At 48.7% G+C, this 13876-nt stretch overlaps 1 protein-coding gene across 5 annotated transcripts in view; it reads left to right on the plus strand.

The window, feature by feature from the left end:
* The window catches only part of POC1A (POC1 centriolar protein A), a 99986-nt gene that overhangs the window by 22431 nt on the left and 63679 nt on the right, over window positions 1-13876 (plus strand). For 2 of the 5 annotated variants that reach the window (XM_060402896.1, XM_012099971.4), the window contains 5 exons: window positions 9059-9143; window positions 10122-10293; window positions 10676-10855; window positions 12240-12347; window positions 13308-13423. In XM_060402896.1, coding sequence (XP_060258879.1) covers window positions 10133-10293; window positions 10676-10855; window positions 12240-12347; window positions 13308-13423 — 565 coding nt within the window. In that variant the 5' untranslated portion in view covers window positions 9059-9143; window positions 10122-10132. Of the gene's footprint in view, window positions 1-2815; window positions 2910-8987; window positions 9144-10121; window positions 10294-10675; window positions 10856-12239; window positions 12348-13307; window positions 13424-13876 lie in introns of those variants that run through there. The other 3 variants (XM_004018409.5, XM_004018408.4, XM_060402895.1) reach the window with 3 other exon arrangements.

Genomic DNA, 13876 nt, shown 5'->3' on the forward strand with positions numbered 1-13876 from the left:
GTTGAGTTTTAAGCCAGCTTTTTCACTCTTCTGTTTCACCTTCTTCAAAAGGCTCTTTAGTTCCCCTTTGCTTTCTGCCATTAGAGTGGTGTCATCTGCATATTTGAGGTTATTGATATTTCTCCCTGCAATCTTGATTGCAGCTTGTGCTTCATCCAGCCCATCATTTCTCATGATGTACTCTGCATATAAGTTAAATAAGCAGGGTGACAATATACAGCCTTGACATACTCCTTTCCCAATCTGGAACCAGTCTGTTGTTCCATGTCTGGTTCTGACTGTTGCTTCCTGACCTGCATACAGGTATCTCAGGAGGCAGGTAAGGTGGTCTGATATTCCCATCTCTTGAAGAATTTTTCACAGTTTGCTGTGATCCATACAGTCAAAGGCTTTAGTGAAGTCAATGAAGCAGAAGTTGATGTTTTTGTGGAATTCCCTGGCTCTTTCTATGATCCAGCGAATATTGGCAATTTGATCTCTGGTTTCTCTGCCTTTTCTAAATCCATCTTGTACATCTGGAAGTTCTTGATTCATGTATTGCTGAAATCAACTTGAAGGATTTTGAGCATTACCTTCTAGCATGTGAAATGGGTACAATTGTGTAGCAGTTTCAACATTCTTTGGCATTACCCTTCTTTGATTGGAATGAAAACTGACCTTTTCCAGTCCTGTGGCCACTGCTGAGTTTTCCAAATTTGCTGGCATATTGAGTGCAGCATTTTAACAGCATTATTTTTAAAGATTTGAAATAGTTCAGCTGGATTCCATCACCTCCACTAGCTTTGTTCGTAGTGCTATGCTTCCTAAGGCCCACTTGACTTCACACTCCAGGATTCTGGCCCTAGGTGAGTGATCACACCATCGTGGTTATTTGGGTCATGAAGATCTTTTTTGTATAGTTCTTCTGCGTATTCTTGCCACCTCATCTGAATCTCTTCTGCTTCTGTTAGGTCCATACCATTTCTGTCCTTTAGTATGCCCATCTTTGCATGAAATTTTCCCTTGGTATCTCTAATTTTCTTGAAGAGATCTCTAGTCTTTCCTAGTCTATTGTTTCCTTTATTTCTTTGCATTGTTCACATAAGGCTTTCTTATCTCTCCTTGCTATTCTTTAGAATGCTGCATTCAGATGGGTATATCTTTCCTTTTCTCCTTTGCCTTTAGCTTCTCTTCTTTTCTCAGCTGTTTTGCCTCTTTTGCATTTCTTTTTCTTGGGGATGGTTTTGATCACCGCCTCCTGTACAATGTCATGAACCTCCATCCATATTTGTTCTGTCACTCTATCAGATCTAACCCCTTAAATCTATGTCTCACTTCCACTGTATAATCATAAGGGATTTGATTTAGGTCATACCCGAATGGCCTAGTGATTTTCCCTGTTTTCTTCTATTTAAATCTGAATTTTGCAATATGGAGTTCATGATCTGAGTTACAGTCAGCTCTCGGTCTTTTTTTTTTTTTTGCTGACTGTATAGAGCTTCTCCATCTTTTTTTTTTTTTTTAATTTTTATTTTTACTTTATTTTACTTTACAATACTGTATTGGTTTTGCCATACATTGACATGAATCCACCACGGGTGTACATGCGTTCCCAAACATGAACCCTCCTCCCACCTCCCTCCCCATAACATCTCTCTAGGTCATCACTGTGCATCAGCCCCAAGCATGCTGTATCCTGCGTCGGACATAGATAGAGCTTCTCCATCTTTGGCTGCAAAGAATATAGGCAATCTTATTTCGGTATTGACCATCTGATGATGTCCATGTGTAGAGTCCTCTCGTGTTGTGGGAGGAGGGTGTTTGCTATGACCAGTATGTTTTCTTGACAATACTGTTAGCCTTTGCCCTGCTTCATTTTAAGTATTGACCAATCCATACTTCACCAGAAGAGGTGTTGGAAGATTCACAAATCTTGAAAAATGCCCAGTCTAGATCAGGCCCAGCTTGGGGTGGGGGTCGGGGCGCGCGTCTAAGGACAGCAGAAAGTGAGCAAGGACGGCCTCTGGTGGACAGGTCCCGGCAGTTTCCTCTTTTAAACTGGTATTGTAATTTACATCGGGTACTCAGCGCTGAGGGTCCTGAGAGGGCCAGGCTGCGAAATACCCTCTCATATCGCAAACTGGGAAACTGAGGTCCACAGAGCAGGGTTAGTTTTTCCCCGAGGTCACACAGCGAATCAGGGCAAGAACTGAGAATATATCCCAGGCCTTTCGACTCCACGGATGTGATTCCGGGTGACTAGTGTTCTTTTAAACAGACACTTGCTTTAAGCGCGTTCGGAGGAGCGAACCACTTAAAGAATTCATGAAGGGCCAATAATTGGCTCTGAATGGGGTAGAAAAGCCGGCCTCGCGGGCGCTTTCAGAGAACACAAGCACATCGAACCACACCCTCTACTTCCGGGATCCTTAACGTGTTGGCTTCGGGTGGTTAATCCCGGCCCCACCCTCGTGGCATCATGGGAAATGTAGTCCTGGTACCCTCCAGACACAAGGATGAGGACCGTCTTGGAACTGCAATCCCAGAAGGCTCTGTACATGGTCTTTTTAGCCTGGCTACGGGTCGGTGGGGGAACCCTTTATTCCTGGACTCTTCAATTTCTCAGGGGGAATGTGTGACGGTGGACAGAGGCATTTGGCGCCGCCGTCCGTAGGTTGACTGGCCAAGTGGCGCTAGACGCAGAGACCGTGGACCCGGCCCTACAGCTTTCTTTCCGGTCGACGGGCAAAAACTTGAGGCACCGCGTCTCCTTTAACCGCGGTGGGCGGGGCGAGGTGCAGAGACCCGCGTTGCTATTGGCGGCGGTTGGGGGCGCGGAAACTGAACGCGCCGCAACGGCAGCCGCCGCTCCTTCACGCTCCTCCAGCGCCTTGGACGCCCCCGGCCCCGCCATGACCGCGCACTGCCCGGTAAGTTTCTGTCAGCGGCGGCCGCCCGAGCTGTAGTCTCTCCGCGGGGACAGTGGGACGCGGGGTTCCGAGCAGGTCCTCTCTGGCCCCAGATTTCGGTCGGTGCAGGCGGTGCTGAGTTCGGGCACCTGGTGAACGCCTCTTGCGAGCCAGGCCCTGTTCGCGCTGCCGGGGCTAACAAACCAGTAGCCTCTGCCCTCGGGATTTGCTTCCTAGCTGGGTAGACACTAGCACGGCCTGACTGGAGGGAGGTGTGACTTGGGGTCAGTGCCGGGCCTCTCTAGTTTCAGTCTCCGTTTCCCTGAGCAGTGGGTGGCTGAACGGGGGGCTTGTTGAGAGTGTATTCTGTTCCCTGTGTGGGAACAGCTAGGCCCCCGGGACGCCTGCGTCAGTGTGACAGGCTGCCTCTCCGCCCCAGGTCCTTCCAGAGGCCAGTGGGGAGCACTCCAAAGCCCCTCTTTTGGAGAGGTTGTTTTGAAAACTCAACCTGCCTGGTACTCTCTGTCTGGGTTGTGAAAGTCAGTGACGCTGAGTGGTGGCTTGTTGGCTTTCTTAGGTGTCTGGGCACGTGAGCCAAGGGCCCGGACTGGGAAGCAGGCCTTTTGACCCCCTAATGGTGTTCCCCATCTTTGGGGGAAACGAGGAACCAGGAAGCCTGTGGCATTGGAAAAGAGGGTGCTGGGAGATTTCAGGGGCCCGCTGGCTCGGGGCAGATCTGACCGTGCCCTCGAGGGGGTACTGTTTTACCCTAGTTCTTTCTAAGAAGCTCAGGTGGAGCCGTTTCTGCTCTGTGCCCCGCCCTCCCCCAGCTGCCGTTCCCTCTCTAGGTGAAAGGCAGGTGTGTTGGGGGTGGAGCGGGGCATGGGGAACGGGAACCTTTGTTCTGGTTACAACTCCTTGGGGTCCTTCCTCTGCACCAAGGACGGGTTTTCCCCAAGAGGAGGTTTTGCTGGGCTCTCTGGTCCCCCCAAAATGCTTCGTTGAGGTTCCTGATATTTGGGATAAGGAGAGATTTTGCGTGGCTGGGGTATAACTCTCTAACACTAATTACTGTTGGGTGAAGAAGTCTCTGGAATATTATCTCCATGTCTTCCTAAGCTACAGCTTCTCTGATGTTGGGCGGAGTGGAGGTGGTGGTAAAGCCTCAAGGGCTTGTTCAGGGTGGACCTTCGGTTTTACTAGTCAGTCCACAGTGGGATGGAGGGTATGGGATCCGATTCCTGAGATGGTGGTTGCTGAAAGTCCCCATTTTCTCTCCTTGGTCTTTGAAAAAATGATTTTGATGATGAGATGTTATTCACATACCATAAAATTCACCCTTCTGAAGTGTAAAATTCAGTGGTTTTTAGTACTCTCACAGTATTGTGTTAGCATTATTGTGTTTCCAGAACATTTTGATCACCCCCAAAGGGAAACCTGTACCCATTAAGCAGTTGCTTCTTTTCTTCCCCACTTCCCCTGCGTCCCCTCCCTTCGGCCCCTTCAGTCCCTGTCAGCCACGAATCTATTTTCTGTCTTTGTTCTGGACACTTCATATACATGGACTCAGACAAAATGTGGCCTTTGGTGTCTTTCACTTATAGCATAATGTTTTCAAAGCTGTACCTGTTTCCAGTGCATGGCTGAATAAATATCCTGTTGCACAGATGTACCACATGTCGTTTATCCATTTATCTGTTGATGAACAGTAAGGTTTTCCCACTTAGTGCTATTATGATTAATACTGCTGTGAAAGTTTTTGTACAAGCCTTAGTGTGAGAATGCTCTCAATTCTTTCGGGTATTTACCTACAGTTGCTGGGTCATTTCATAACTCTGTGTTTAAGTTTTTAAAAAATGTTTTTGTTTCTTTTTATCTTTAGCAGTGCTGAGTGTTCATGGCTTTAGTTGTGGTGAGCGAGAGCTGTTCTTGTTTCGTTGTGTGGGCTTCTCAATTTGGTGGCTTCTCTCGTGGCTGAGCATCGGGTGGGCTTGACTGGTTGGAGCACGTGTGCTTAGTAATTGGGGCTCAAGGGCTCTAGAGCTCAGGGGTTGTAGCACACAGGGTTATTTGCTCTGTGGCATGTGGAATCTAGGGGTCAAACCCATGTCCCTTGCATTTGTAGGCAGATTCTCAACCACTGGAGCACCAGGGAAGTGTACTATGTTTAACTTTTTGAGAAACTACCAGATTATTTTCTATAGTGAGTGTCCCCCACCCCTTTTTTTTTTTAAGATTTGTTTATTTTTGTCTGTGCTGGATCTTCGTTGTTGGGCGCAGGCTTTCTTCAGTTGCCGATGGGGGGGGGGGTGGCGGTTGGGCTTCTCATTGTATGCTTCTCTTGTTGCAGGGCACGGGCTCCAGGGCACATGAGCTTCAGTAGTTGCAGCAAGCAGGCTCAGGACCAGGTTCCTGGGCTCTAGACTACAGAATCTGTAGTTGTGGCGCGTGGGCTTAGTTGCTTCTCCGTGTGTGGGATCTTCCCGGAGCAAGGATCATACCCGTGCTGCCTCCACTGCAGAGTAGACTCTTAACTGCTAACCACCAGGAAAGCACCCCTCTGTTTTTATACGTTATTTTTATTTTAAAACCTTTATTAATGTAACCGAGTAGTATTTTGGGTTGTGCTGTGTCTTAGTGCTGCACATGCGCTGTCTCTAGTTGCTGTGCGCACGCGCTGCTCTAGTTGCGTTGCGCAGGCCTGTCACTGCGGTGGCTTCTCCTGTTGCTTAGGTCCGTGGTGGGCTCGGTAGTTGTGGTGCATCGGCTTAGTTGCCCTGCAGGATGTAGGATCTTACCGGACTAGGGATTGAGCTTCTGTCCCTGCTTTGGTAGGCAGATTCTTCATTGGATCACGAGAGAAGTCCTTTTTTTTTTTTTTTTTTTTTAATATTTTGTCTATTCTGGCTGTCTTATATGCATTTTAGGATTAGCTTGTGAATTTCTGCAAAAAAAAAAAGTACCTGAGATTTTTATGAGATTCTATTGACTCTCTTTAGATCAACTTGAGTATTGCATCTTAATATTAAGTTATCCAAACTATGGACATGGGATGTCTTTCCATTTATCTGTATCTTTTTTTAAAATTGATTTATTTTTAAATGAAACAAGGATGAATATTTTTAATGATGAAAGGTATGATTCACAAACAAGATAGACATCATAAACCATTAGACACCTAATAACAAGAAGCAAACATAAAGCAAAAATCGAAGAAATAAAGGAAAAAATATATATATATAATCATTGTGAGATATATTAACATTTGTCTGAGACTATTTTATCAAGGGCAGAAAAAATAGTATCTTGAATGATGTCATTAATAATTTAAATATAGATTTCTATTTATATTAATTTAATCTTACATCCTACACAAATATATTAAAAATTTTGTTTCTCATACATAGGACAATTTCAAAAAATAGAATTCTTTTTTTGTGTGTGTGATTCAGTTATACGTATACACATACTATTTTTGAAATTATTTTTATTATGTTATTACAAAATATTAATTATAATTCCCTGTAGAGTACTATACAATAAACCTTTGTTGCTTGTTGCATATCTTTTTTAAAAATTATATATATTGCGTTACATTTCATACTAAGTCAAACAAGTGGAATCAAAATGTCATAAATTTTTTAGTTAGGCAAAAATTCCTAAGTTTTCTAAAATATATATATATTATTTATTATATGTATACAAGAGCTTTTCTACTACACCTGATAACTTGATAAAATCTTGAGAAAAACATCAAAAAATGAAAGAGTTGGAAAAGTCGGAAAACATAATCTAAATGACATGGGAGCACTGAATATGAAATAGAATGTGAAACTAGAAAAAATTCGTAAGTTTTCTTCAATATATATATTATACATTTGTATATATTTTTATATATGTATATAAAAGATTTTTTACTATACTTGATAAAGGCTTCAGAAAGAACATCAAAAAAAAAAGAGATGGAGAAATTGGAAAACATAAACTGAATGAAATGGGAGCACTGAATATGAAATAGAAAGATGAGACAAACCAGATAGAAATAATATATCATCGTATAGTTCAGCTCAGTCGTGTCCGACTCTTTGCGACCCCATGGACTGCAGCGCACAGGCTTCCCTGTCCATCACCAACTCCTGGAGCTTGCTCAAACTCATGTCCATCGAGTTGGCGATGCCATCTAACCACCTCATCCTGTGTCACCCACTTCTCCTCCTGCTCTCAGTGTTTCCCAGCATCAGGGTATTTTCCAAGAAGTCAGTTCTTCGCATCAGGTGACCAAAGTATTGGAGTTTCAACTTCAGCATCAGTCCCTCCAATGAATATTCAGGACTGATCTCCTTTAGGATGGACTGGTTGGATTGCCTCGCAGTCCAAAGGACTCTCAAGAGTCTTCTCCAACACCACAGTTCAAAAGCATCGATTCTTCAGTGCTCAGCTTTCTTTATAGCCCAGCTGTCACATCCATACATGACTACTAGAAAAACCATAGCTTTGACTAGATGGACTTTTGTCAGCAAAGTAATGTGTCTGCTTTTTAAAACGTTGTCTAGGTTGGTCATAGGTTTTCTTCGAAGGAGCAAGCGTCTTTTAATCATGGCTGCAGTCACCATCAGCAGTGATTTTGGAGCCCAAGAAAATAAAGTCTGTCACTGTTTCCATTGTTTTCCCACCTATTTGCCATGAAGTGATGGAAATGGATGCCATGATCTTTGTTTTTTTGAATGTTGAGTTTTAAGCCAGCTTTTTCACTTCCTCTTCCCACTTTCATCAAGAGGCTCTTTAGTTCTTCACTTTCTGCCGTAAGGGTGGTATCATCCGTGTATCTGAGGTTATTGCTATTTCTCCCTGCAATCTTGATTCCAGCTTGTGCTTCATCAAGCTTGACATGTCACATGATGTACTCTGCATATCAGTTAAATCAGCAGGGTGACAGTATACAACCTTGACGTACTCACATATGTACTGACGTTTCCCAGTTTGGAACCAGTCTGTTGTTCCATGTCCGATTCTGACTCTTCCTTCTTGACCTGCATACAGATTTCTCAGGAGGTAGGTAAGGTGGTCTTGCTCTGGTGGGCAGGACCTTGCTCAGGAAAGCTTTGTAATCCTATTATCTGCTGATGGGTGGGGTTGTGCTCCTTCCCTGTTGTTTGGCCTGAGGGCACCCAGCTGTGGGGTCTATAATCAAGTTAAGGTGACCTCCAAGAGGCTTCACCCCAAGGGGAACCTTCCCAGACTGCTGCTTCCAGTGCCCCCATCCCTGTGGTGTGCTCCTGCCGATCCGGGCCTCCACAGGAGGCCCTCCAACACTAGCAGGTAGTTTGGGTTCAGTCTCTTGTGGGGTCATTGCTCCTTTTCTCTGAGTCTTGGTTTTATTTTGTTTTGTTTGTGACCTGCAAGACTGGAGTCCCTGATTGCCCCAGTCCTGTGGAAGTCTTGTAGTCAAATGCCGCTGGCCTCCAAGGTCAGATTCCTTGGGGATTCCCAGTCCCTTTGTGGGATCCCAGGCGGGAAGCCTGATGTGGGGTTCAGAGCCTTCGCAACAGTGGGGAGCTCGTTTGGCATTACTGTTCTCCAGTCTGTGTGTCACCACGCAAGGAGTACGGGATTTGGTTTTATCGGGGTTGAGCCCCTCCCACTGTCTCGCCTCGGCTTCTTTGTCTCTAAATGTGGGATATCTTTTCTGGTGGGCTCCAGCGTCCTCCTGTGGATGCTTGTTCAACAGCTAGTTGTGGTTTTGGTGTTCCTGCGGGAGGAGATGAGCGCAGACACTTGTACTCCAGCTTGAACTGGAGCCTCTTATCTAGGTCTCCTCCTACTTTTTCCAGTGATTTTTTTTTTTTTAGTTCTCACTGTGTTTTACACATCTTTTGTTAAGTTATTCCTAAGTTTTTTCTTTGTGTATCATAAATGGAATTGTTTTCATACTTTTATTCTTCACAGTGTTCATTGTTGATATACTTGATTTTTGTTTATTTTGTATCCTGTAACCTTGCTGAACTTGTTTATTAATACTAGTTTTTTAGTGATTCCTTAGAATTTTCCTATATAAAGGATCATACCTTGAGCATTTAAAAACCCTCCTGGTTGTTCTAGGAAGTGTCTTAGACCTAGGGAAGCCCCTTCCTCATCCAGGCTTCACACATTTGACCCTGGCTCTCCCTCAGGAGGACCCTTCGCTGGAGAGGCATTTTAAGGGCCATCGAGATGCAGTCACCTCTGTGGACTTCAGTCTCAACACAAAGCAGCTGGGTAAGAGGAGGCATCTTGGACTGAGAAGGTCGAGTTTCTGCCTGGGAGGTGTGGCATGAGGGGGCAGGGCACAGTGAGAACTCAGGTGCTTTCTCTAGACCTGCAGCCTGCTTCAGCAGCCAGTGCCCTGGGCACTAGGCTTTCTGAGTTCCATTCTGCACTTGGAGTGTGAGGCTCAGAGAGGTTGGGGACTTTGCCAAGATCATACAGCCATTGAGAGTAGGACCTAGTTCCGGGCTTTTCCCTCCATACCCCATCTACCTCTGAGGTCTGGCCTCAGAATGAGCCTAAACGGTGGCATTTCCTTGGGTCTTTACTGATTCTGCTGTCCACAGTGCCACAGGCACGCCTTCTTAGTGAAGATGCCCACCAGCGAGAAGGCTGTGGAGCAGAGCCGGGTGTGCCCTCCCCCCACTGCTCTTAGGCTGCAGCTGAGTGCCCCGTTCTTGGCCACCTGAGGGTTCAAACACGGCTATCACGGCTGCAGCTTTCTTGTTTCTGTGGATGAGCTTCCCCCTTCATCCCATCGTCAAGGTCCCCTGCCAGAGACTGCTGGTTTCATGATACACTAGAGGTTAAAAGGAAACCCAAGTCATTTGGGGTCTGTTTTGGGGCCCTTCTGATGGATCCTCTTAATGGTAATAAGCCTACTGGGTTGAGCTGGCTCTCCAGTTTTAGGAGGACTTGCTCTCTAGAGCCTCACAGTGTGTCTCTGGGGAGACCTGGGTCCTTTGCAGCACAGCGCTGGCTTGTGATGGGTATCTCTTGGGCTGGTTTCTGTGTGGACCTGCTGCCTGGAGAGTCAACAGGCCACAGGGTCTCCAAACCCCTGCTCAGCAGTCACTGGAAGTGTGACTGAAGATGGGGAAGATGGAGCTGGCTGTGAAGCTGAGTTTCCCTGCTGCCCACCCTGCCCCAGCTCCTGGTGGAGGCTCCAGCCTGCTCGAGCTGAGGGTCACATGTCCACTCTCGCCTCAGCCAGTGGCTCCATGGACTCGTGCCTTATGGTGTGGCACATGAAGCCCCAGTCCCGTGCCTACCGATTTGCTGGCCACAAGGACGCCGTAACCTGTGTGAACTTTTCCCCTTCGGGACACCTGCTTGCTTCTGGCTCCCGCGACAAGACTGTCCGCATATGGGTACCCAACGTGTGAGTTAAAGACATGAAGGGGCTTGTCTGAGTTTTGGCCCTGGTGCTGGACTGGTCACAGTAGGACGTCTGCCTCACTGCTGAGGGGCCGCTGTTAGAAGCTGGGCTTCAGTCAGGGCCCTCCCCTCAGGGTCAGCAGGCAGATTCCGGGCTGACCTCAGCCATCCTGGGAGGATCCCACCTGATGCTGCTTGCACGTGGGTGAGGCGGGCTCGGGTTCTGCTCCTGTGGGGGAGGCTCTTGCTTCCCTATTTGGGGACTGGGGCACTCAGGCCTGGATTGATTTTGGGAGGGTCCTGAGGAGTGGGGAGAGCTTCGATGTGCCCTTATGTTGCTGTTACGGGTTTATGGATTTCCTGACTCTGGATACCCATCCTTGCAGGAAAGGCGAGTCAACTGTGTTTCGTGCACACACGGCCACAGTGAGGAGCGTCCATTTCTGCAGTGATGGCCAGTCCTTCGTGACAGCCTCTGATGACAAGACAGTCAAGGTGTGGTCAACTCATCGCCAGAAATTCCTGTTCTCCCTGAGCCAGCATATCAACTGGGTCCGCTGTGCCAAGTGAGTGTAGTCCTACCTGAGATTGTTGGAGAGACCTCAGGGGTTGGGGGTACAAAAAAGATGCCAAGTGTCTGCATCCTGACCTTGAACAAGTTACTTAGCCACTCTTTACTTTTCCCGAGCCTCAACTTCCTTATCTGTGAATAAGAACATTAATAGTTCTCATATTGTAAGCTGTCAAATCTTCACTGAGCTAATGCATGAGGGATAAGTTAGTCAGTTGCTGGCCACAGTTGACCCCCTGATATCTGTGCTGATGCAGCCCAAAGTGGGTCATCAGGGGCCACTTATTAGCAATAGCAATAACAACAAGATAACGTCATTCCACCCCTAGACATTTTCTTCTAGCTCCTTATGGCAGTCTTGCAAGTTGGTGGCATCGTTGCCATTTTGCAGATGAGGAACCTGAGGCTCAGAACAATGCAGTATCTTGTCCTTCGACACAGAGAGTAAGTGGCGGAGCTGAGCTTAGAAGCTGGGCCCCTGTCACTGAGGCTTGCCTCCTTAGCTCTTGGATGCTCTGCTCCTCAGAAGTGGGTTTTGCTCCAGAGCTGCCTAATGGGGGCCCAGGCTTCTGATGGGTTGGTCTGGAAGCTGGTTTTCCTTTTGGTGCGGGGCCAGTGCTGTGGGGATGGGGCCAGGTAATGAAAGTACTTTTCAAGGCCTAAAAGCTGCAGACACAGCTATGCCTACTTCTGGTTTATTCTGTTTGTTTCAACAGATCTCACATGTCAAATCTGTGTGCTTCAGGGGAAGAGGTTGGGGTGTCTGGGGACCCCAGGAAACCATGGGAGTCAGAGGTTGGGGACTGTTGAGCTGTACTTTTCTGGGCACCCCAGAAGTTACTTGTCCTCTCGGGCACTTGGCTCCCTGTCCTGGGAGGTCTCTGGCTGTTGTGAGAGGCCCGCACCGTTGGGCTTCTGAGAGTGGGAGCAGCCCAGCCAGCAAATGAGGGCTGAATTCACACTGGGCCTTTGGTGGTAGGTCTCCAGAACCTCCATCCGTTTTGGTTGGCACCTGGTTTTGCGGACCAATTCTGAGTCGCACATGGCCTCAGGGCTCTGGGGGCAGGATGGCGGTGTCCACAGTGAGCTCTGGGCTACTTTGATGCTACAACACTGGAGTCAGCATGCACGTTGCCATGTGCGGTGTCGGGGGCCCTGTGTGTGACCGTGCTTCTTACCTGCTCACCAGAAGGTGGGCACCCTTCTGGTCCATCTTGCAGAGAGAAGAGCATTTGCCCCAGATCACTTGGGGTCAGAGCAGGGTGTGTGGCCCCAGCGCGTTCCTGTGCTGGGCAGCTCAAGAAGAGTGACTGGAAGGCGATGTGTGGCACCTGTGATGTCTGTTGATTGGTGGTGTGACTCCTGTCCCCCCGGTTCAGGTTCTCCCCGGATGGGCGGCTCATCGTATCTGCCAGTGATGACAAAACTGTCAAACTGTGGGACAAGACCAGCCGGGAGTGTGTCCACTCGTACTGTGAGCATGGCGGGTAAGTTCCTAGATCCTCTCCCCTACCTGTAGGCCCCCGAGAACAGCACAGACTAGGGCATCAAAAGGCCGTAGGGGCCTCCGGTGGTGGCATTTGGGGCCCTTAGCCATGTCTCTGTTGCTCCCTGGCTGTGCGTGCATGCGTGCAAAGTTCTGCCTCATTCCCATCCCCACGAACAATAAGAGGCTTAACCTGAAGGCATGAAACTCTTGGGGCTCTCTTTTCCCTTCATTTTCTAGTTCTCAGAATTGTGAAGTGTGTGTCTGAAGAAGTTGAACCCAGACCCCCAAAAGGATATTAGTATGTTCTCCGTGGTGACGACTTTATAAATGAAAGGCTAATCGGTTCTTGTAGCAGATGGTGGCTGTTCGTATTGTGTTGCATCATTGAGAGGGAGGAGCCTGTGTTTGAGCAGGGCCTCACCTGATCTGGGTCCCTGAATCAGCAGCAGCTTCTGCCCCCAGTAGGCTGAGACCCCCCGATCAGGGCCCCTCCCGAGCCACGGTACCGTCCTGAGTGTCCCACATGAGTCTGTCAAGGGCCCTTGGCTTATCTCCTAGGAATAGGTGAGCAGAGGGTCTGGAACCTGCTGGCCCCTCTCGTCTGGGCCTCAGTTGTCAGGACCTGCCCTGCCTCTGGCTCAGGTCAGGGCGCCAGCTCTGACTGAAAGCCTGCAAGCAGCTGGCTGACCATTGGTCTGAAGAGCAGTGTCTCTGCCCGCATTTAGAGGTTTGTGCTGGGACTTGCTTCTGGAAGTCCCCCCAGGTCACTCCTAGCTCTTGCCTCACCCTCTCCTTCTTGCCTTCCCTTGGCCGCCTGCTAAAGACACAGGGCAGCAGGGAGGTGTTCTGCGCCGAGGGGAGCAGCATGAGCAGATGCGCGGCACGGGGAAGCGCTGGACGTTCTCGGGTCTGCTCTGAGTCAGGCCTCCTACAGCACTCGGTGGCCCCCTCTTTCCAGCTTTGTCACCTACGTGGACTTCCACCCCAGTGGCACGTGCATCGCTGCTGCCGGCATGGACAACACGGTGAAGGTGTGGGACGTGCGGACTCACCGGCTCTTACAGCACTATCAGTGTGAGTGTCCCCGGGGGGCTGCTGCGGGACTGTGCTGCGCCAGGCGTCCAGCTCATGGCTGCAGGGCTGAACTGGGCCTGAGGACAGCCCTGGCTAGCTGTGGGGAGTCCTGGGTCTGTTGGGATCTCCAGGGGTGGGTCATCTATGGTGTGGCTGTCTGGAAACTTGGCTAGGGGATGGAAGGGGTTGCCACCTGGCATCCACCAGCCCTCTGGTGGCCATTTGTGACGTGGCAGAGCCTCACGCACACTGCAGGGCAAATGGGGGCTCTGGCCAGGGCGCCTCTCGAGGGGCACTTCCCAGGGGCTGCATGTGCTACTTGCCTCCCCCTGTAATGAACGCTCTGTTGCTCTGGGGCCAAGCTGATAGCTCTGGAGGTGATGAAGGGGACAGGTTTGTCAAAAGAGGTCCGTGTTGGTGGGGCCTTGGCCACCTCTGGTTCCATGGTGTCCT

The sequence above is a fragment of the Ovis aries genome, chromosome 19, assembly GCF_016772045.2.
Source record: "Ovis aries strain OAR_USU_Benz2616 breed Rambouillet chromosome 19, ARS-UI_Ramb_v3.0, whole genome shotgun sequence".
Lineage (NCBI taxonomy): Eukaryota > Metazoa > Chordata > Mammalia > Artiodactyla > Bovidae > Ovis > Ovis aries.